Below are 23,291 nucleotides of genomic sequence, written 5' to 3' on the forward strand. Positions count from 1 at the left end.
TCTTAAAAATGTACCCAGAAAGACTGACAGCTGGAATCGCTGCCAAAGGTGATTCTAACATGTATTGACTCAGGGGGTTGAATACTTAACTAAATCAAGACATTAGAAATGATCTCCTACTTTGACAGAGGATTTTGTGTAGATCGTTGACAAATTACAATTATATACATTGTAATCCCACTTTTTAACACAACAAAATGTGGAGAAAGTCAAGGGGTGTGAATACATTCTGAAGGCACATTTGCATATTAACAACTATTTTTCCAAGCAAGCGAGCCACCCTATGAGTCATAAACTTTCCATCAAAATAAATACAATCATCATGACCGTGAACTATTAACCTTGATATGGACTGGGTGGCTGTTAATATTGCTGTCAGGGCTCTGGAGATGTGTAATAAGAAAAGGCACACTCACCCTAGTTTCCCACTGCATTTCATTCTCCTTCCTCTCCCTGGCCTCGCCCCTTTGCTTCTCCTCCAGCCTGTGCTTGGCTTCCGTTGCTGCATCGATGTCTCTCGACTTCAGACTGACCGTCACATCCTTCCAAAGGCTGAGGGTCAAAGACAAACAGTGACTTGAGGTTCCGGACCAAACTAAATATGGCTAAATCTGATAATTTTGTGCCGAGCTGGATTGATAGTCACATTAAACTGGATGCCATGGCAGGAGCTACGACCCCCAAGCCCACAGAAAGGTGAATGGACAGAACACAAAACAGCCACTTATTACTGCTCATAATAAAACGAATAGAGAGACTTCGTTCTCACCTGCGGGACTCGTACTCCAGCTGGTCCTCCAACTTCCTCACCTTCTTCTTGATACAGCCCATTTTCTTTGTGTCAATGAACAAGGAGTTTTCCTGGATTCAAATTCAAGAGATAAAAAGTTTGGGTTGAAAGTGTATTAAATTGTAACACTTTCTATATTGCTTTTTATGTACGAGGTCAACCTTCAGTGAGAACATGTTGAGGTCAGGGATTAAAAACATGGAACATAGTAATTTTCTTAAAACAACAATCCTTTCCTGAATCACTTATTAACACATTGATATCCAGCAGAGATCTAATGTTTTAACTGAACTCACCCCAGATGCCCACTTAGCGTACATCACTCCATTCCACTCTCCTTCAATGGAGCAGAATGATTTCTTGTCATTGGGAGGACTGCAAACAAACACATTTATAATATTTAACTAACATCACAACCCCCAAAAATATATACTGCTGTGAGCACAGTTAATAAAGCAAGAATAGGCTAACACTATGTGGATGATTACAAATAACAAAATCCCCTTACAAGATCTCAGCGGTGATCCTGTGCTTCTTGCCACCGTAGAAGGGCTTAGTGTGAAACACAATGCTGGCACTGTAGCCCGTTTTGGAGCAGTTGATGTTACACTCTCCACCCAACTCCACCCATGGGACAGTCAGGATCGACCTGAAGAGAGAAGGAGCACCTCACTACATGTCAGGTCAGGGAATCCAGATAGCAACTTATACCCATTTATACACACTCACTTTACATAAACAGTAAATTGTGTGTGCTGTGCTGTAATTCTGTTTTATTGGGATTTGAAATGGGTCTTTTATTTCCAGTACCACAAACTTGAGACACTGTGTGTTATTTAAGCAATAAGGCCCGGGGGGGTGTGGTATGTGGCCAATATACCACAGGTAAAGGCTGTTCTTATGCACAACGCAACACAGAGTGCCTGGATGCCACAAACCTCTGAGGTGCCTTATTGCTATTATAAACTGGTTAGCAACGTAATTAGAGCAGTAAAAATGCATGTTTTGTCATACCCGTTGTATACGGTCTGATAAACCATGGCTGTCAGCCAATCAGCATTCAGGGCTCGAACTACCCAGCTTATAATTACTCTTCAAGCATGACCCTACCTGCCATATCCATTGGGAAAGGTGAGTATGTAGTGCTCGTCATGTTCCAGACAGGACACACATCCTGGAGGAGAGATGAGGAAGCGTGTGGTATTTTTTTGTATCTTATTAGGAGAAATGTTTTGGACTATGTGAGCTAAAGAAGTATTCCCATGTATAGTAGTTGGTAAATATTTGAAGTTAACAGAAAGCCTAAGTGCTTGAAGCAATGTCTTACCCTGGCCAATATTGTGCACTCCAATTGACATTCCTAAGAACTTTGACTTTGTCCAAATGTGGGCGTTGAACTGAATCTTTTTTCTGAGACACTCTGCGTAGAATGCAGAAACTACAAGGAAGAGGAAAAGCAACAGTACAGTTAACATGTATGGCTTTGGTACTCTGACAGCTGGGTAAAATATTGAATGGGGGGAAGGGGGGGGGGGGGGGGGGGGGGGGGGGGAACTCACTGGGGGGGTGATGAGAGACCTGCTCTGCTACAAAAGACACACTGTTGGCTGAAGACCATGGCACCGGACCCTCTGACGATGGCTCCTGAGGAGTGGGAGGAGGAGTCGGGGGTAAACATTCATTTATTGGTAAAGGTTTGAAGAAACAATTAAAAACACTTGCCTCAGTATCACAAAACATAACATTGATTATATACTGGGTGGTTCGAGCCTTGAATGCTGATTGGCTGACAGCCGTGGTATATCAGACCGTATACCACAGGTGTGATAAAACATTTAATTGTACTGCTCTAATTACGTTGGTAACCAGTTTATAATAGCAATAAGGCACCTCGGGGGTTTGTGGTATATGGCAAATATACCACGACTAAGGGCTGCATCCAGGCACTCCGCTGCACCATGCCTAAGAACAGCCCTTAGCTGTGGTATATTGGCCATATACCACACCCACTCCTCGTGCCTTATTTCTTAATTATAGTATTACTAAAAACCAGCATATAAATCAAATGAATATAAGTTGTCAGCCTTTACTGTGGTACAACGCTCACCATTGCGGCGGGCTCCTCGCTCTCTGAAGGCAGGTCCCAGTGGCAGAAGAAGACCTCTCCCAGGATGGGGTTGTATGGCTTCTTGGCCACTGAGCTTTTCCTTCCCGCATGGAAGGCTGACATGTACCACTTCACCACCTGCACCATGCGCTCTTTGGGCTCCAGCTGATCTGCGATACTGGGGATGAAAACATCAGCCGTCACACCACTGGATGGAAAAGTTGTGGCTCCATCTGAACACATCTGTGCAGAATGCCCTCAATGGAAATGATGGGGAGATTCTGAAAAGCAATGTTGTTTGGTATTTTGGGGGACTGTTTGAAGTGGTGTACCTGACAAACAAATCCGGATGTGCAAAGAAGTCAGCGTACATCTCCAGCAAAGACCTCCTCTCCAAGATAAATGTGGGCAGGACCACCTGAGAGAAAGAAAATAAAGAAAACAATCAGCAAGAGAGAGACGACGAGAGACGGACGGACAGACGGAAAGCTTTTACCTTGGTGAGGTCCATGCCCAGCCGCACCTGGGACAGCAGGTGCATGATGACACTCTTGTGCTCCTCCACAGACTCCCCCTGATCCTCCGCCTCGTCATCATGGCTGTCAAATTGATCTGACCAGAGCAGACGGTAGGCAGAGTTTAAAACACCTACAGTCGGCGAAACACAACTGATACAGGACATCCTGATGTCCTCCTTTCTGTTACTAAATAAAACATCCACCAAAATAGAACAGGAACAGAATGTGTGATGTTGTTGTTCTATAAAAATAGCTTCTTGTTTGGGGTAGACACGTGCGTGGATAAGTAGGGCAATGTGAGTGTGTGGATTTGTGTGCGTTCATGTGTGAATCACCTGCATCAGTGGTGCCGTTAGACATGGAGGAGTTGAGGGACTCGTTAGTGTCTGGTCGTTTCAGCACTGTTCCGTCATTGCTGTGAGGCAAGGCAGCAGGAGGCCGAGAAGAACTGACAGAGAAGAGGATGGAGGGAGAGATGAAAAGAAAGAACTGATTACCTGACAGGAAATATATAAAAAGGCCCAGGATATAAACACACCTCCAGCAAAACACAATCAGCTTATATGATAATGAAGTAAAGAGCGAGTATGTGGTGAGGTGGACAACCTCCCTCCCCGTCCTTGGTCCCTGTAAACCCCAGTAACTGTGGTATGGATGGTTTATGATAAAGACTGTATACACACTCACTCTAGAAGGTGCTTGGGAGACGTGCTGTTCTGGTAGAACTCGTCAGCGTCGTAGAACTCATCTTCGCTGCTGGAGTAGGAGAAGTCAGGGACCGAGTGGGAGGGGATGGTCATGTGACTGGGAGAGGCACCGCTGCTGCTGGGGTCCGAGGGGCCACTCCCTGAACCAAACAGACAGACAAACAAACAAACAGACAGACGTGGGGGTTGAGTTTATTTACTATTGTACATAAACAATTATAACTGCATTAAACTCAACAATACAGAGGCTCCATGTCACGTCTTTCTTGTCAGTGATCATATGGGCACCCTTTGTCTGCTCACATCGTTCCCACACTCCCATGAGGAGTTTGTTCCTTGCATAATCTCCCCTGCAGTGCCATGTGTGTTCCCATGCTTCTTCCTTAGTACACAGCATAGGATTTATTTAGCAGCATCAGCGGGATTGAAAACAGGCAAGACCCTCCAAAATAACCCATTTTAGAAAATATGAGTAAATAAAAAAATGCCATTGAAAATGTCATAATGTCTGTGTACTCCGATGAGTTTCACAAATGTACACAAAATCAATGCAGTTTTTTTGTGTGGTGATTGTGACCAGGGAATAAAGTGTACAAAAAAAATAGGTTGGTTAACTCTGATCACGGTGAAAAAAGTAACATTTCCTATTCCTCTAATGCATTTTACCGCAAAAGGTGGGAAAACAGTTGGGGGGGAAAAAAACTGGGTTTACCCTTCACTACACCAGTGACTGTGACATGATAATCAAGTCCCTAAATACAAGTGTTCGGTACATAGCACAATGTTTGTCCGGTACCGCTGCTACTAGTGTTGATGACCTGACCACTAAAGTGAGGTGACATCTGACCTGTGCTGTTGGGGGTCGGAGTCTGCAGACTGCCCATCACCGTGACAACAGCCCCCACCGGTAAAGTGGAGGGCCGCTGTTCTCCTTTACACATCTGAGAGCCATCTACAGAAAGAAAGACGATGAGAGAAAAAGGAGAACGCTCTGGCTTTAGAACACTGCTTTATGATGCAACAGATACAATGTCATTACAGACCTGGTGGGAGAAAGCTTTTCAAATCACACAAAAACTGCCAAGCAGTCAGACTAATATAAACCTGTGACTGTGAGAATGAAAATGTCACCAGACTGTGGCAACATGGGGTCAAGATTTGGAATCGGATGTGTGTGTCCAATTTTGTTTGCTCTACATTGGGAAAAGTTCATGGCCAAGTAGACATGATGAATCAGAGATTCAAGCACACCAGGTGGCACTGTAGACGTGGTTTCAGGAAATAAACATTCATCAGGTACAGAAATCTGAAAGTATTCAATCCAAGACTATTCTATGTCCATGAAATAACATTTTTGTTTTAAAAAATTATAAAAACGCCCCATGTCTGCAATATCAGTTTGTGGACTCAAAAGGAGTATTATTATTCTTTCTGATAGGACTGTAGATGAGATTGTGTTTCTGGCTCTCTGTATACTGTACCTGTGGGGAGGGTGGTCTGTGTTGGCATGGCTAAATTGACTAAAGAAGCGTCCAGAGGCGGAAATATCCCATCCACTGGGTTGATGGTGCTCTGTACAGGGCGAGACAAAACGGTGCCAGTCTTAAAACATGAGATACATTTGCAACTCACGTCGCTCTAGAACGCAACCTGTAGCGATACGTCATGCAACAACACGGAGAAGACTATCATGAAAAAATAAAATACACACTGCTAATGACTGGAAAGATCAATTACCTTTCACTCTGCTTCCGGGAAATATTGGTTAATTAAGTTCTACCTAATCAATATCTACCTACTTATATCACAACACTTACTGTAACCTAATACTATCCAGCATAGTTGCAGCCCTGCAAAATCGGACAAAACACATTCCAGTTAACTACAGAATGTGATGGCATAATGTCCCCTATTGAAATGATCCTGTGAAGTGAAAACCACATGCTCAAGCTACATTTCTCTATGGCCGATATCTCTGTAATGTACACACTATACCAAGCGCACTACTGCCATAGCTTTATGTCAACAGCAAAAACTAGAGGAGAGGCCAGAATTCATCAGGACCTCCACAATCGCAGAACACAACAGTGTGGTGGGAGCAGCATGCTGAGGGTTGACAGACAGGGTGAAGAAGAGAGTGGTCTGACGCTCAGTGTGGGCACCGAGCAGAATGGAAGATGTCACACTACTCTGCTGAGAGAGCCAGGAAAGTGGAAATATGAAACTAGCCAAGAAAAATGAAGGCATGCAGTGAATTAAAGTAAGTCCTCTCTGCCCTTTAGATCTGGGGTCAGAGTGAGATTTGGGAGAGGATTTCTTCTGGAAAGTAAGGCAGTCACTCCTAATTATAGCCAATTACAGAAATGTTGTCACTCCATCGTGGTGACACCAAATCAAACCAGTGTGGCCTCGCTAACTAGAGATTAAATCAAAAGCGAAGGATGCCTCTAGTGCAGGTAGAAGAAAGGGGTTAGAGCTATATAGTGCTTAAGCCATGGTTAGAAGAGGGTCTACATGTGTAACGCTAATGGCCAGAGAGACTACTCTCACAAGACGAGCCTGGCGGGCTGATCCTATGGGATTCGGACTTAAAAACATCTATGGGAAGAGAGTAAAGCCAGTAAACAGCCCTTGATGGGTTGACATCTATTAGTCCTTGATGGTTCAATAGGCATGCACAGTAAGGAGAAATCGATGGCGAGTTGGGGGGAGGGTATAAGCGCACTCACACACTCGTAAACACGCACGTCATAAAATAAGCAGAATGATGTTGTGTCTAAAATGAGGGGTAAAGAGAAAAGTACCCAACTATTATCAGCAACAGAAAAGCTAAGGACATTCAGCTGGAAAAGGGGAGTGGCAAAGGAAAGAGCAATATACCAGATAAAGCCATTTATCAAATGGCATGCATTGTTCCAGATCTGATTTGTCTTCTTTTCTATAGTTCAGAGTGAATTAAGTGGAAAAGAAGAATAGAGGTTTGGTTGATCTAGATTTTTCTTATGGACAGAGAACGTCAACACTTACTATCAGTCCGTTTGCGTGTTGCTGTTCGTTACTTTGATCCTTAAAATTTTGAAAAGAAAACGTTACTTATGATGGCTCAATTGTTTGTATGTAATGATGATATGAGTTTGTTAAGAGCTTCTCTTTCAAGAAACCAGTTAAGTCATTTAGAAAGTCAGCATTCTTCATGCCAACATAACACAAGAAAAGCATTATGAGCTCAAGGATGATCGAGTGTGAGAGGATCACCTCTCCAAAATCTCAAAATGGAACCTAATGGAATGTAGCAAACTGCCCACAATAAACTACAACCTAAGCTGTAGTCAAGTGGAAAACTACTGGCATGGCTAAAACAAGCAGTGCACCGTGATGTTCTCACAACAATGACATGACAGTAATGCAATGAGAGTCCCAACACCAGGGGTGGGCAACATACGGCTTGCCGGTTGGTTGCTCATTTGATCTGGCCCGCGGGTTTTAGTGTTTTTTCATTTGGGTTAAATAAAATAAAAAACACTCCAGGCCACTCTTGAACATCTAAAACTAGTTAGAAAGTATGTTGAAATTATAAAGGATCTATACGTTTTCAAATAACTGCCCTTTTCTTGGCTCGCTCTTAACGAACAAATCAGTTACAAAAAAAATCTCTGCAGCCTTCCGCTGAACTTTGAAATCCTGATGTGGCCCTCAAGCCAAAAATATTGCCTACCCCTGTGCAACAGTCAAAGGAATGAACCCTTTTTACCTTGGCAATCTGCAGCAATACAATACAGTGCTTGATGGACTCTACCATACTCTGAAATGAAAAACATCAGACAATAAAACACAGCACTCAACCTCCAACAGGAGATGATTCTGAAAATAAGGACATTTACAAATGGGGTTTTACTTACACATGTAGTTTCCTTCAAATGTTCAATTTTCTAGACAAAAAAAAGGGGGAGAATCACATTTACAAATGGCTGTTTCACCACCTGACGAGACTTGGAAATCATGACTGAAAGTTAGGTAAACCATGGATTGAGAAAGATCGGCAAAGTGAAACCAACACGGAAACCAGCTTTGTTCAAACTCTTCCACAACCATGGAATTAGACAGGACGAGCAATGATGACATTCCATCTATAGCTGTGTTCTATATTAATCACTACATAATAGGTCATTGTCCTCACCATATTAAATAAGCTACAGAGTTTAAATGTTACAAACTGACCAAAAACAAAACTCAGGATCTCAATAAGGAAGTGAATCACAGCTAAGGCATTTACAACCTGTTTGCTCACTATTAATTAACTCATTACTCCCACATTTGTAAATGTTAGTAAACTAGTTATTCACATGTATTTTATATACATTTTCTTAAACATGCTCAGTTGTGTGCTTATTCTTTTACCAGGTACTGCATAAATGGCATGCCCATCTTCTTGTGAGAAATTACACTGGTCACTCAAAACATTTAGAAAGTATAAATAGCACACAATTTAGATTAGGGACTGAAAAAAGATTGCTAATGATTAGTAAATGGTTGATTAATGTGGGAGTAATGCTTCATCAATGGTGAACACAATTTATAAATGCCTTATAAATGGTTTATTAAAATAAAGTGTTATAAAATATTATATTTGAGTCATTAATTATCAGGCATCGTTCTGTTGACAAGAGATGAAACAGAGACGTCACTCACTCTGCATGACTCTTCATTGCCATCTTTGATTTTCTCATCGAAGAGCTGGAAGAGAGTGGAGATGCAATCAATCTGAGCTGAAGAGGATACATGCAAATCAGGAGCCGAATTAAAAAAACATTCATAGATCACAAGGTTTTATTAGAGTCACGGTCATACATAGTCACCCAAATGTGGAGAAGCCTCACCTTTAACTGATCAATTAGAATTTGTAGGTATGCGTCAGCCTCTGCAAGTTTCTTATCGAAGTCTTGGACACTTGGAACAAATCCTGTCTCTGCCTCCTAAAATAGAAAAGAAAAAAACAGCAGAACATTCTTAGTCTAACTTTATGACAGTTTTCTGCTCCCATCTGGTAACCTATTTTGGACTAAGAATTTTACTCTGCCATTGCCTATACTTTGAAAGCTTGTAGGCGGATGAAAAAAAAAGTACTTAAATTCCCAAGTGGGGCTTTGAAAAAAAACAGGTTGTAGCAGCACAAAAACAGCAACAGTTTGGGAGAAGCTTCCAGCATTGTACTGTAAGTGGAGTGATAGGAATAGTTCAACTAGCATTGTTTAAAAAATACTTTGCCTGCCTGCCTGCCTGCCTACTTAGTTGAACACATTTTATGGCATCAGCATAATTGCATCAAGAAACCCATGGCAAATGGAATTAAGTTGTAAACGTTTTAGAGAGAATACTAGCCTATCTACATGACTCGGAGTATGTGTTTGAGTATGTGCAAGAGGAGGTTGGGGAGTCTGGCCGAGTGTCAATCACCTTTCAAGCCCTTAGGTTCCCATCATTAACCACAGACTGACAGAGATCATTTCCTTGCATAATATCCATTAGGTGGTAGTAATTATTTGCTGAACAGGTGACCAGATGCCCGACTGACCAGATGCCCGACTGACCAGATGCCCGACTGACCTGCCCTACCAAGCAAAAAGGCACTAACTGATCATGGTGTGTAACTGAGAAAAATTACTTTAAAAAAATATATATATATATTTAACTAGGCAAGTCAGTTAAGAAGATATTCTTATTTACAATGACGGGCTACCGGGGAACAGTGGGTTAGACTTCAGGAAGTGTACAACACATACCTCTGCAACATCTATCAGAGGTCAGAATATAGAGATTGTAGAGAAATACAAATACCTGGGTGTCCTCTTGGACAATAAGCTTCAGTGGAGTAAATGTTACAGACCAGATCTACAAAAAGTCAACAGAGACTGTACTTTCTCAAAAAGCTGGGATCTTTTAATGTAGACTGTACTATACTGACTCTGTTTTTACAAATCCTTCATTGATATTATTAACTTTTTGTATTGTTTGTTGGTTTGGCAATGCCACTGTCAGCCAGAGAAATATGCTGAGAAGGATCACCACAGCAAGCAAGGTACTTGGAGTCAAACAGACAGGCCTGGATGAGATCTTTAAGGTCAGGGCACTCCACAAAGCTCACAAAATCATTTCAGACCCAAGCTACCCGGACTTTGAAATACTCCTCTCTGGGCGCAGGTATAGGACACCCCTCAGCAGGGAAAACAGAACTAGACAATAATTTGTGCCAGGTGTGATATCCCTCCTAAATAGCTCAGGCTAATGTTCCTATCGACTCAGTAAGGCCAGCAGGCTTGTCTTTATTATTTTTATTTTATTATTTAAAATGTTTTATTGGTATGTAACTGTTATGAAAGTTGTATTGTGAATTTTGTTTTGTATTTAAATGTCACTTTAAATGTGTACATGACACTGCAACAAAATGTCCCCATGGGGACAATAAAGTCAGTAAGTAAGTAGCTGCCTTTTTCAGGGGCAGAAGGACAGATTTGTACATTGTCAGCTTACTGGCCCAACGCTCTAACCACTAGGCTACCTGCTTCCCCTTATTTACCTTGGTTTCATAGTAACTTTATGCAGTTACTTTTAACATGACCCCCATTTTTTTCTGGAACACAACAAGGCCAAAATACAGAAATGAAATGCGTAGCAACTTCCTCAAAAAGACCTAGAAACTAATTCTTAACCACAGCATTTTGACCTTTCAATATTACAATTAATATTGATCAAAAACCACTCCAAGTGATCAAAAACCATTCCAGCTCATATTTCACAGGGAACTTTACCATACAGTATTTATATATCAAACACTTGAGTGGGTCTGTTGTACTTTAGGTTCGATAAAATACTATCAATGACAATGACCTCAATCACAAGGGACAAAGCCTTTGGCACTAAAAAACAAACCAGGGAAAAAGAGAATCGCTCTTGCTCGTTATTTCTGTTATTTCTACACAAGTTCATATTACAATGATGGAGGGGATCTTTCTGCTTGACAAGAGCATCTTATAAACCCAGAGGACAGTCATGTAGGCTAGAGACTGCAGCTTTGCCATGTTCACTAAATCTGTGGCTTCCTCTAACCAGACAATACCTGCCCACACCCACCAGACACTGGAAACACACCAGACACTGGAAACCCACCAGAGACTGGAAACCTACCAGACACTGGAAACCCACCCATTTTGCTTTCCACACAGCATGCCCCAGTTAAGGACTGCATCATCGCACAGCCACCAACCGTTTCCCCCCAATGTGGTACTCACAGGACACCGAGCTGTGAGGGACATGCCTCGTCAGACTGCATAGGCCAAAGCTGACCCCAAAGCCCCTCTCTCCTCCGCTACTCAAACACACGGCTGTTCTTGTGCTCTCCACTCTTCCTGACTGCCAGCAGAAACCACACCAAACCTGTCTGGTATGTTCTACATCAGCTGAGCAGCAGCATACACAGGAAAAGTTCATCCAGGATCCTTCTCTCTCTTACAGGAAGTACAGACGTTCTTACAAAAAAAAAAAGAAAGGCAGCACAAGCCTATGTGACAAGCAACAACAGCTGCCCTGGTTGGATAAAGCTGAAGGCAGAAGTCTGGCTGAGAGTAAGCAGGGCTCTGATTGGTTCCAGGTCAAATGATGTCACTATGACTGCATGCTTCCACAGTGTCTGCAAGCAGGCAGATACACCCAGTCAGCAACGTTTTTTGTATTATTATTTTTTTTACACAGGGGGCGGGGACGAGAGGAGTGGGTTAGAAAAGGAAAGCGGAACAGAACATAAATAAACAACTTATGGTAGAATGAAGGGAGGTGAGAGAAAGTATATTTATGAGCCAATCAAAAAGCACAGACTAAATTAATAGCTGGAAATTGGCAGTTCATAGAGCGACTAATACACAGCACTCTCTTTATGGCTTGCCCATCACCAACCAACAGCCCAACTACGCTCCTGGTGCACCTAACCACACAGGGACAGACACGCTTTTGGGCTGGGAGATATGGCCTAAAAATCCTATCTCAATTTTTTCTATGTTTTCTCCAAATAAGCTTTGTTGTACAATTAAAGGTCAAATACACTGCATTTAAAACAGTCAGCAATAATCTAATACATTCAGGGTGGCCTATGAAAATGCCTTTTTGTTACAAATTTAAAATCAGAACTATGCATAATGCACATTCACTAATAATGACAAACTTCTTGTAGCAGGTATTATAGAAAATGAATACAGACCTCATAAACAATCTCTCACGCACCGGCCTATGTGCTAGTGAGTAGCCAGCTAATCTTTATATTTAAAATTTAGCCAACTTGGATCTATTTGCTAGCTAACAAGGTAGAACAGATGAACACACCCTTCTGCCCATCTCCAACTGTTTGAACAGCATGCTAGCCTGTCCACTTTGTTCAGATGATGAAATCAAGTGATCTACCTTATTTCTCAGAATGAGAACGAGTTACCAATTCCTTACATAGTGTTTTATGCTTATTGTACATTTATAAAACAGACTAGACAGCCAGTCTTTGGCTAAAATGCTGCTAGCGGTACAACGTAACGCAATACCGCACACCACAAACTGAGCATTAATTTTCCAGAATCAATGAGTGCACACAATAATATGATTACTGTGAATAGATTAAAATAGTTTGATTTCAACGGTTACATGCTTTGCAAGAAGACCAATTTCCTTAATAATCCTGTTACATGGAGACATCTGAAATCTGGTTACCCGATGGGACTGATAAATGCAGAAAATCGAAATAAAAGTTATACCACAGCGACCATGTTATTTTTGTGAAACCTATTTGATTAAAAGTTTGGACATACAGATTATATGTGAAAAAGTATTAATATTAGAAATGGTTAAGATTTTCCTGAACTCACTTCACTCGCGCAAAAGGAAGCTTGCGCTGCTTGTGCTAGCAAATGTTTACATGCCCTAATAACTCAAAAGATTGTTGAGAAAACCAGGTGTTTTAATTGGCATTTGCTTACTTTGATGATGACCTTGGGCTGATTAAGATAATCAGAATAACTCTGCCTACTGCCATAATCAGTTTAACATCGAATTATTAGTGTACATGTAAACATACTCAATGTTCCTTAATATCTCTGTTTTAGTAGTCTGCTCTGTGCGCTATGAGGAGTTGAGACAAGGTTAACTTCTCTTCTATTACATGTAAAATAATGTCTCAATGTGTTTCGGTGTCCATGACTGATTCTGTTGGACCAAACCTCATATGCAAATATAGAGAGTTAAAACGGCTTGTCAGAGAGGAAGATGTGACCTCATCTTTGTTGTTGTGAGTGGCAGGTGCCTGGTGTGTGTGTGTAAATGGGAAGGTGGCAGTGCACACTGCACAGAAGGAGCTAAGGAGACGAGATCAAAAAGAGATTGCACTAATTCCTTCTATTCTCAGATGACTCCTTAACCTTAAAGATTAAATAAAGGTCTAAAAAAAATTGCTGGTCTGATGAGGACCAGAATAGAGTAATATATATAATAATAGTAGAAGGATAATAATAATAATAATAATAAGAATAATAAGAATAATAGAAGGATAATCGACCGATTATGATTTTTCAACGCCAATAGATTATTGGAGGAACAAAAAAGCCGATACCGATACCAAGCTGCACTGCTTCTTAACACAGCGCGCATCCAACCCGGAAGCCAGCCGCACCAATGTGTCGGAGGAAACACCGTGCAACCTTGGTTAGCGTGCACTGCACGGCCCACCACAGGAGTCGCTGGTGCCTAACCCGGACGACGCTAGGCCAATTGTGCGTCGCCCCACGGACCTCCCGGTTGCGGCAGAGCCTGGGCGCGAACCCAGAGTCTCTGGTGGCACAGTTGGCGCAGCAGTACAGCGCCCTTAACCACTGCGCCACCCGGGAGGCCCTTGACTATCGGATGTTCTTTTAGGCACTTTAGTATTGCCAGTGTAACAGTCCCTCTCCTCGCTCCTCCCTGGGCTCGAACCAGCAACACAACGACAGCCACCATCGAAGCAGCGTTACCCATGCAAAGAAAGGGAAACAACTACTAGAAGGCTCAGAGCGAGTGACTAACTAGCTAGCCATTTCACATCGGTTACACAAGCCTAATCTTGGGAGTTGATAGGCTTGAAGTCAAACAGCGCAATGCTTGACGCACAACGAAATGCTGCTGGCAAACAGCACTTTCGTGCGAATGTGAATGAATGTTTACGCGCCTGCTTCTGCCTACCACCGCTCAGTACTTAAGTATCTGACTGAGCGATGGTAGGCAGAAGTATGCTCAGTCAGATTTTATGCAACGCAGGACACGCTAGATAATATCTAGTAATATCATCAACCATGTGTAGTTAACTAGGTGATTATTGTGATTGTGACTGTTTATTATTGTGATTGTGATTGTTTTTTATAAGATAAGTTTAATGCTAGCTAGCAACTTACCTTGGCTTACGGCATTCACGTAACAGGCAGTCTCCTTGTGGAGTGCAACGAGAGAGAGGCAGGTCGTTATTGCGTTGGACTAGTTAACTGTAAGGTTGCAAGATTGAACCCCCGAGCTGACAAGGTGAAAATCTGTCGTTCTGCCCCTGAACAAGGCAGTTAACCCACTAGGCCGTCATTGAAAATAAGAATGTGTTCTTAACTGACTTGCCTAGTTAAATAAAGATTAAATAAAGGTATAAAAAAAAATAAAAAAATAAAAAAATGCAAATCGGCGCCCCAAAATACCGATTTCCGATTGTTATGAAAACTTGAAATGGCCCTAATTAAATCGGCCATTCCGATTAATCGGTCGACCTCTAGACCAGAATGCCTGAGCCTGTCAGCGGTGTCCCAGTGCTACTAGCTTAGATGAGGCTGACAGAGACATTATATTCATTCTGTATACCAACTTCCTGCATCCAAAAGACCTCCACAAATACGCTTCAAAAGGTTAAACATGAACTGCTATTGCCTAATGTTCTCAACAGTTCCTCTATCATTTCCTGTGGTCTTAAGTAATCAAAAAAGCAGATTTAAGAAATACTACATTATGGTCTTTCTTTGAAGGTTAAAACACACACACACACACACACACAATAAAAATGAAAAACTATACACAACAGCCAAAGTTATTCCCATGTAAATATGTTGAGCAAAACCTCTTTCCTCTCAAGCTGAACTCAGGGGCAAAGCACTAGTACAGCCAGTATCACTAGTGTGAAGCTAGTCTGAACAGATCAGTGAGTGAGTGACTTACCCGCAGTTGAAGGGTGTGGCGGAGAATAGTCCCCTCTAAGGCATGGATCCACTTCTCCCGTTCGTCTGCATCTCGAGCTGAGAGGGAAAGCGCACAAAACACACCAGATCAGCCATAGTACAGATGGGAATTATTACAACAGCAACAGAGTGCATAACCTAGTAGCTACAACAAGGACTAGAGCACCTCATCTGTGCACATCTTGCCCAACTAGTTAGCTATGTGCTCATTGTGCTGTGCCATGCAGTTGCTGGGGGGGTTCTTGCAACCCTTCTGGTGAGTCGCTGGGCAAGAGCGTAGGAAGGCAGGTCTTCTGACGAGACACACAGCCTGTTGCCAGGCACGGCTGCACCCTCATAGCAAATAAACAGAGCAAATAAAGCCTCTAATATTTACACTTACGAGCCCAGAGTCCATGGAACCTCTATACTCAGTATTTTTGCATTTTTAACACATTCTTGCCTGCATTCGCCTTGCTGGTGACGAGTGGTAGTGGTGGTGTGCAGATGTGGTTGGGCGTCAATTTTAATAAACCATTGAATATACACCATCAAAATAAATCCATTATTAATTTGTTTAGGCAGGTCCTAATAAACATAAGACTAATTAAACGTAACTTCAAAAACAATTGAATGGCATATTTTGAGTTTATTTATGTTTCGTCCAAATTAATGAAATCAATAGTTCATTATTTTGTTAATTAAAACCGACAAGACACACCTACCCCGATTACAGTGATATTTTGAAACATAGCCCAAGCCCATCCACGTTTAATCTCTTTTTGACCCTCTCTCCACTTCGTTAGGGAGCAGGCATTAGATTGAGTGGACTTTCATAATAATACCGATCCTATTTGAAATACAGGTCTGGTGTTCATATTTCACAACCTCTGGACTTTTGGAGTAGGCTATACGTGATGGGGCAACATAATAGTCCTACACTTCATTTAGGCTACATTATTGCATGGTTAACGTTTCTGATCGGTGATAGATGAGTAAACAACGATTAGCTATGCCACCTCCACTTATTTGCCCAGCCAGAAACCAATTACCCAAATAGCCTACACAGACAGAGATTCAGTGAAACAAAATCACATTGATTGATTGATTATCAGACAAGTCAGTGAAGTCACAGGCTTCTGGTCAGAAGTGGGCCTGGGCTACTAAGCAACTGCGTGTGAAGAGCAAAAGTAATCCACTTGTTAAAACTAGTTTGGGGGCGGCAGGTAGCCTAGTGGTTAAAGCATTGTGCCAGTAACCGAAAGGTTGTTAGATCAAATCCCCGCACTGATATCTGTCGTTCTGCCCCTGAACAAGGCAGTTAACCCACTGTTCCCTGGTAGGCCGTCATTGTAAATAAGAATTTGTTCTTAACTGACTTGCATAGTTAAACCTAGTTTTAAAAAAACCTTTATTTAACAAGTGGATTATTTTGCTCTTCAAAAAAACCTAGCCAGTTGGAGTCTGTGTGTGTGTGTACTTTCCTTCGTACCACAGCACGGTAAAGCAACACACCAGTTGGAAATATTGAAAGCATGCGGTACACACCTCAGCCTTGCGCGGCATCCAGAAGTCATTCAATGCACCAATTGTATTGACTTCCCCCAGAACGCAAAAAGTTTGATGCAGCTGGACATGAGGCATAAGAGTGCGGGCCAATGCCGCCTCACATGCTGACCAGACCGCACGCACCATCACACGCAAGTTGATTTTGTCCCCCCACACCAGATGAGATCAGGACACACAGGTTGAAATATCACAACAAACTCTGAACCAACTGTATTTATTTGGGGACAGGTTGAAAAACATTAAACATTTATAGAAATTTAGATAGCTAGCTTGCTGTTGCTAGCTAATTTGTTCTGGGATATAAACATTGGGTTGTTATTTGACCTGAAATGCACAAGGTCCTCTACTCCTCCAATTAATCCACAGATAAAACGGTAAACCAAATTTGTTTCTCGTCATCTCTCTTCCTTCAGGCTTCTTTTTCTTCTTTGGACTTTATATGGTGGTTGGCAACCAACTTCACGGTGCATTAGTACAACTGACTGGAGTGTGGACATCAGTTCACAGAACTTGCAGCACGTTGAGCGTCACAAATAGAAATAAGTTATATTTTAGCGCCCAGCTATGCAGACACCCGCGAGCAGTGTGGGTGCAATGATTGAACAACATGTATACACTACGGTTCAAAAGTTTGGGGTCTTAGAAATGACCTTGTTTTTTTTTAAAGAAAAGCACATGTTTTTGTCCATTAAAATAACATCAAATTGATTAGAAATAGAGTGTAGACATTGTTAATATTATAAATGACCATTGTAGATAGAAGAAACGGCAGATTTTTTATGGAATATCTACATAGGCGTTTCAACGGCATGTGTTAGCTAATCCAGGTTTATCATTTTAAAAAGACTAATTGATCATTAGAAAACCCTTTTGCAATTATGTTAGCACAGATGAAAACGGTTGTTCTGATTAAAGAAGCAATAAAACTGGCCTTCTTTAGACTAGTTGAGGCTACTAATGTTTTCATTAATTTTTCTGAGTCATCCTATTATTCTGATTGATGGCTGTGGGAATTGAACAGGAGCTTGAGGGAGACGTTATGGGTCTGTGGGTTAATCCATCTAAATATGCCTATCGAGTTAAAGTTAAACAGTCCAAAATCTGAAAGGGAACATTGACACATTTTCATAAATGTTTGCTGCATTTCATAAACAAAGAAACGTTATCAACATAAACATTTGAGAATTGTTCGTTTTCTGATCGCAATTAAGCAAACAGCATTGCGAAAACATGGAATACAATATTATTTTTTAAAGGACAAAAACAACAATCATAATGGGCAATCCAATATTTCATCACAGGTGACTGGTGGCCTGGGGAAGTTTAATAGAGGAGATGTAAAATACAGTGTACCCAGATGATTGATGGATAGGAGCTCAGGATGAAAGCCCAAAGCTTTTAAAGACATTAGAAGCAGCCAGGGCTCATGCCAGGCCCTCACCCCGTTGCCTCAACACCCTCTCACCTCAATGTCTGTGCTAATTTAATTGAGGCGCACTTTGCTTTACAAAACCTTTCTATAGATGCGCGTCTACCCCATAATAGCAATAGGGTCAATCTGCCGTGAGAATGGCGCAAAACAAACATCCTGTATTGTAAGAAAAATTGTGTGAAATACTGTATGTTGGTGTCACATCAGTGTCCAACAAAAAAAAGAAGAGAGAAAACAAAGATGCTTGCTTGATTATTAGATTGAAAGAGCACTACTTTATACCTGGTTGCATGGCATGTAAAGAGCTAATGAAGAATCTCCCTTCTACCTAAAGCCCTTTGTGTGACAGTGAGGGTGCACTGTTTGGTCAGTTCTACACCTATCTGTGACTTGCAAGCAAACACTGTACCATCCCTGTGTGATATTTACTGTGCATGACAAACATGGCCACTCCTAGCCAGCAGAGGGAATGCAAAGTCTGTCATAACACCAACCATCATTACTGGGGTCAGTCTTGAGCATGATATAGGCTACAGACATTGCTGATGAAGTGATAGCAACAGAAAATGAACAACAGTAGAAGATATTGAACACTTACAGAACTTGGAGACCAATTAAACAAATGGTTCTGTACAGCACGTCTAGTGGTTCCAATTTTCTTCATTTATATAATATGAACTCTTGGTGTGACTGTTTTACATGAATAATAATGGTGGCTTGAAGCCTAGGCAAGTCATAAACTTGTGCAGTCCCCCAGAGTTCAACACAGAGCCCAAACAGGCCATGACAGGGCACACACTCACAACCCAATTAGGACCTAATGCTTCCCCTCTCCCCCAGAAGGTAGGTGGCTCCTCTGGATGAAAGCAAAGTGTATTATTATTAACTCCTGGGCCATTAGTGCACAAAGAGGGCATTCTCCAGAGCACGGCTTATTACTGACAGCCAGGCCCAGAGAGATAAAGAGGCGGGGGGCGGTGGAGAGACTGGAGAGTCTTCAGCAAGGTGACAGCAGTCTGACAGACACACTGCTAGTGCCTAACAAGCAGATTATTCCATTTCCTCTCTGGTTACGCATTATCACATTCCTAAAACACACCAATCAAAACTGCTCTGCTGCCTTCCTCCAAAGGATGTGAATCATATATTGTTCACCTCTTCTTCTGCCTCCCCTATTTGGCTGAATGAATGGAATGTAGATGGTATGATGCACAGCAGTGTTTGGTAAACACCATAAAGTAGTATGATGATTGAGAGAGAGGCGTTTGGAGTAAATCTCTGTATGTGCCAATGACGGCATGTTATTTTTAGGGAGGAAACAGAGTAAATGTTATTTCCTAGCTACAGACTATGCTGAAGCAGACTGCTCTGTGCGGTCACTGTGCTGAGGTAGGAGCCCCTTGCAGAACAGGTAAGATGACAAGGCATCACAGCTCCATTCTAGTCACAGACCCTTTCTAACACACATTTACCGGAGTCATCCCCCCAGGTCACATACAGGTCAGCTATCCCCCAAGATAAGCTAAATACCTGGTCATACATCACTTTGCATGTACACAGGTCTATAATCCATATACTGCGCAGAACCACTAGACCTCCTCTCTACAACAGGCAACCTGCTCGTCATGGGCTTGGCCATTGCATTCAGCAGTTTCCCAGGCTAAACATTTTTGTCTGTATGGGGGCCGGGTAAAGAGCTCTTTAGCACACCAGGGTGTGCTGTGTAAAGTGGGAGTTGAAGGGATCTGATGCTCCGCCAGAAAAAGAGCCTGATGAATTATGGATGATCCTCGAAATAGAAATACAGAGCCTCTCTCTCTGCAGCCGTCATCTGTGGCCGCCCCATACCTCACCCATGCTCCGCTCCAGTCCTCTTCCTCTTCTGACACAGCCCGCCTGCCTGCCGCAGCACCACACCAGAACAAACGTGTGTAACATCAGCTGGATCCCGAGTAACGCATCTCCAACAGGAAACATCTGGAGGAGTAGCGCATATATCCTTTGTGTCCTTTTCAAGTGGAAATGAGTATTTCCTTGTGATAGAAAATAATTCCCATAGGCTTGGGTTGTGAAATGGCCGTGAAGTTCCCATCTTCTCCACGTAATCGTAGAATAGCTTTTCAACTTGGAGGCATCATCTGGAGGAGCATCCTTATTTCACTCCCCAGAGCTAGGAATCCAAAATTCTTTCAAGGATGCATTTTTTAAAGGGTGAACTCAGATGACATTTGGAGATGCGCATAATAGTAGACCAAAAGACAAAATGAAAACTGGCTTAGTTATGACCATAGAAATAGGAATTAGAACTCAAACAACTTGACATATGAATTTCAAATTGAATCAGACATAACAATATCATAGAATTATGACCTCAGCCGACAGTCTTAATAAACAGATGACCTGACAATGCACCTCTAAGAAACAATCTTCCATAATACTGTTTCTTTAAACCATCAAGCCTTTTAAACATATTTTCTAAAAGTTCATGAAACGTCTTCCACGTTAAACAACCGCTATAGAAAACACAGTATTTCAAAGAAAACGGTAAGCTACAAAACCACCAACACAAATACGTAGGAAACGGCTACTACCGCTGCTTCACTGAATCATGCTCTTCGGCCTGCTAACCGAGGCCAGCATGCATACATCTCCTTACCCTTCCTTTTGTAGAACCACAGCATACAGTTTCGGAACATAGCAATGGGAGATGGCATGGAGGAGGTGGAGGTGGGCCCCCCATGGATAACGTGCTGGTGGCGGTAGTGGTGGCTGTGGGTGGGTGGGGGGGAGGGCGTGAGGATGGGGTTGTGACAAGGTGGAGGAGGTTAGAGACCTGGAGGAGAGAGGTCCGCTTGGTGGACGGACGGTGTAGCTGCTGTCCGGGGAAAAGGGGTGGGGTGAGGGGTGTCTGGGAGAGGGGCCAGTCCTGTCTCTGTGAAGTGGCGGTGTTCAGGGTGGGGAGCGGCAGTGCAGATAGCTCGGCTTTTAGCTCAGCGGTATTCGTTTTATTCCCAGAGGCGGTAAAAAATGCAAGTAATCTTCCTAAAAAAAGAGCCTCCTTCGCTTCTTTTCATTACAGAAGAATCTTGGTGTGGAATAAATCTTGCTTTAGCCCCTACCCATTTCACTTCTACTTTGCAAAGCTGCCAGATGCTGCTGATGAAAGAGGAAGGTTCCACAGAGACGACGCACCGATATAATAATCCTCCTTTTAAAAAAGGCAGGAAAGAGCGTATGAGAGAGAGAGAGAGAGAGAGAAAAAAAAAAACAAGCTACAAAGAGAGCCTACACGCGAGCGGACGGCCGTATGCAGCATTGACAGATTTACTCCAAACAACATGGGAGTCAGCAGAGTGGGAGGTGAGGGAGAGGGGAGGAGAAAAAAAAACAAGAGACTCACCTTGAAAATGGAAAGTCTTCTGGTCCACAGTGATGGTGAATGTGCTGTCGTCCTCGTCATCGATTCCTATTACAGCTCCCTGGGAAACCAAAAAGGAAGAGGAGGCAGTGAGACGTCACCATCCCCCTCTCCTGCTCACTATCAAAAACCCACCGAGGCATGGGAGAATGAGGGAAAGAGGAGGGGGTGCCTGGGTGGAGGGAGAGATGCAGGAACAGGTATCGAACAGACAGACATTGGGGACCAGCTGCATGGAAGGAAATAAAATCTCTGCAGAACTGTTTGTGGCATGGCACCTAGCAACAGTATATCTCAAACCTGCTTGCTTGTCAAAACCAACCTTGGGGGAAAAAAAGGGCATATGCTTATATTTTCATTAAATTAAGTAAAACATTTCTGATATAATTACCCATAAAGATGCATTAAGACTTTCCATGTACCGAGGGTGAGGTGTAGGCGTCCATTATCACAGAGAACCACTACAGTATATGATGACTCATTAAAAGACAATGCCCTGGCAGCTGGCTTCACACAGAGAGACAAAGGCACTGGTACAAAATGAGGAACGCGCGTTCAACTAGCCATGAGTGTAATTAGGCTAGAAATAATGTAACCTAGGTGTTTATACATGTGGTGTGCGTTTAGCCCTTGTGTGTTTCTGAGGACAAGAAGAAAATTCCATCACGTCATAAGTAAATCCACTGTACTGTCCCAACTGTCTAAAGCTTGTACTAGGAGGAAATATACTCAACTGGGCTAGTAATCAATCAATGTATAGCACAATTCCATATTCAACCAGGTTATGCCTGCAAGTCAATAATTTTATGCTTGACACTTTTTAATAGTAGAGACATTACAAAACACAACACTCTACGTAAAGTCAGACTTTGTACACATATATGAATCTAGGAAAATGCTGCTGAGAGTAAGATATGTTCGCTTTACATGACAACACTAACATGAGAATGCTCAAATACCTTCAAAATCAGCACAAAACAGATGAAAGTCATGAGAAATATTGTTTTCACAATTCCATTATTGATCATCTGACCAACCAACAAGAAAGAGGGGTATCAATTTCACAAGCTTGAGAATCTATCCAACTGTTGTTTTCTCAAAGCTGTGAATTGCAGCAGAGTGTGTGATGTCTATGAAAGGTATTTTTGCATAAATGTGAAATGTGAACATTGTCTCTTGGCAAAAATAAACAAATTCTGACAGTGAGTTGTCCTTCACAAATGATTGCCAAAACTTAAGTTCAAAAAACAAAACAAAGACAACTACGCACATGACGATACTCACACGTTGTACTCTTACCCTAAAAAATGGGCTATTCAAAACGTATGTGTTTTTCAATTGTGGGTACTGAATTCAAGATGGTATGTTTGCCCAATTCTCACCTCTACTCATAAAAGTATTAGAATAAAGAATTCAAATCCTACTTCATCTAGTCTTGATTAAAAAAAATATACCAAACAGGTTGTTTCCCCCAAGACATTCCAATATATAAAACTAT

At 42.1% G+C, this 23,291-nt stretch overlaps 1 protein-coding gene across 4 annotated transcripts in view; it reads right to left on the minus strand.

Annotated features, from left to right (window-relative positions):
• The window catches only part of LOC139406621 (oxysterol-binding protein-related protein 9-like), a 35,427-nt gene that overhangs the window by 5,154 nt on the left and 6,982 nt on the right, over positions 1-23,291 (minus strand). Inside the window, exons 3-23 of one of the 4 annotated variants that reach the window (XM_071149415.1) lie at positions 21,776-21,854; positions 15,376-15,452; positions 9,000-9,095; positions 8,812-8,856; positions 8,022-8,051; positions 7,874-7,924; positions 7,150-7,188; positions 5,604-5,694; positions 4,970-5,074; positions 4,103-4,262; positions 3,751-3,863; positions 3,394-3,509; positions 3,230-3,315; positions 2,898-3,075; positions 2,350-2,434; positions 2,118-2,228; positions 1,901-1,964; positions 1,299-1,439; positions 1,087-1,165; positions 770-861; positions 417-552 (exon numbers count right to left, since the gene is read on the minus strand). In XM_071149415.1, the coding sequence (XP_071005516.1) occupies positions 417-552; positions 770-861; positions 1,087-1,165; positions 1,299-1,439; positions 1,901-1,964; positions 2,118-2,228; positions 2,350-2,434; positions 2,898-3,075; positions 3,230-3,315; positions 3,394-3,509; positions 3,751-3,863; positions 4,103-4,262; positions 4,970-5,074; positions 5,604-5,694; positions 7,150-7,188; positions 7,874-7,924; positions 8,022-8,051; positions 8,812-8,856; positions 9,000-9,095; positions 15,376-15,452; positions 21,776-21,854 (1,974 nt within the window). Of the gene's footprint in view, positions 1-416; positions 553-769; positions 862-1,086; positions 1,166-1,298; positions 1,440-1,900; positions 1,965-2,117; positions 2,229-2,349; positions 2,435-2,897; positions 3,076-3,229; positions 3,316-3,393; positions 3,510-3,750; positions 3,864-4,102; positions 4,263-4,969; positions 5,075-5,603; positions 5,695-7,149; positions 7,189-7,873; positions 7,925-8,021; positions 8,052-8,811; positions 8,857-8,999; positions 9,096-11,408; positions 11,666-15,375; positions 15,453-21,775; positions 21,855-23,291 lie in introns of those variants that run through there. The other 3 variants (XM_071149416.1, XM_071149417.1, XM_071149418.1) reach the window with 3 other exon arrangements.

Source organism: Oncorhynchus clarkii, chromosome 4, assembly GCF_045791955.1.
Source record: "Oncorhynchus clarkii lewisi isolate Uvic-CL-2024 chromosome 4, UVic_Ocla_1.0, whole genome shotgun sequence".
In the NCBI taxonomy this organism is placed as follows: domain Eukaryota; kingdom Metazoa; phylum Chordata; class Actinopteri; order Salmoniformes; family Salmonidae; genus Oncorhynchus; species Oncorhynchus clarkii.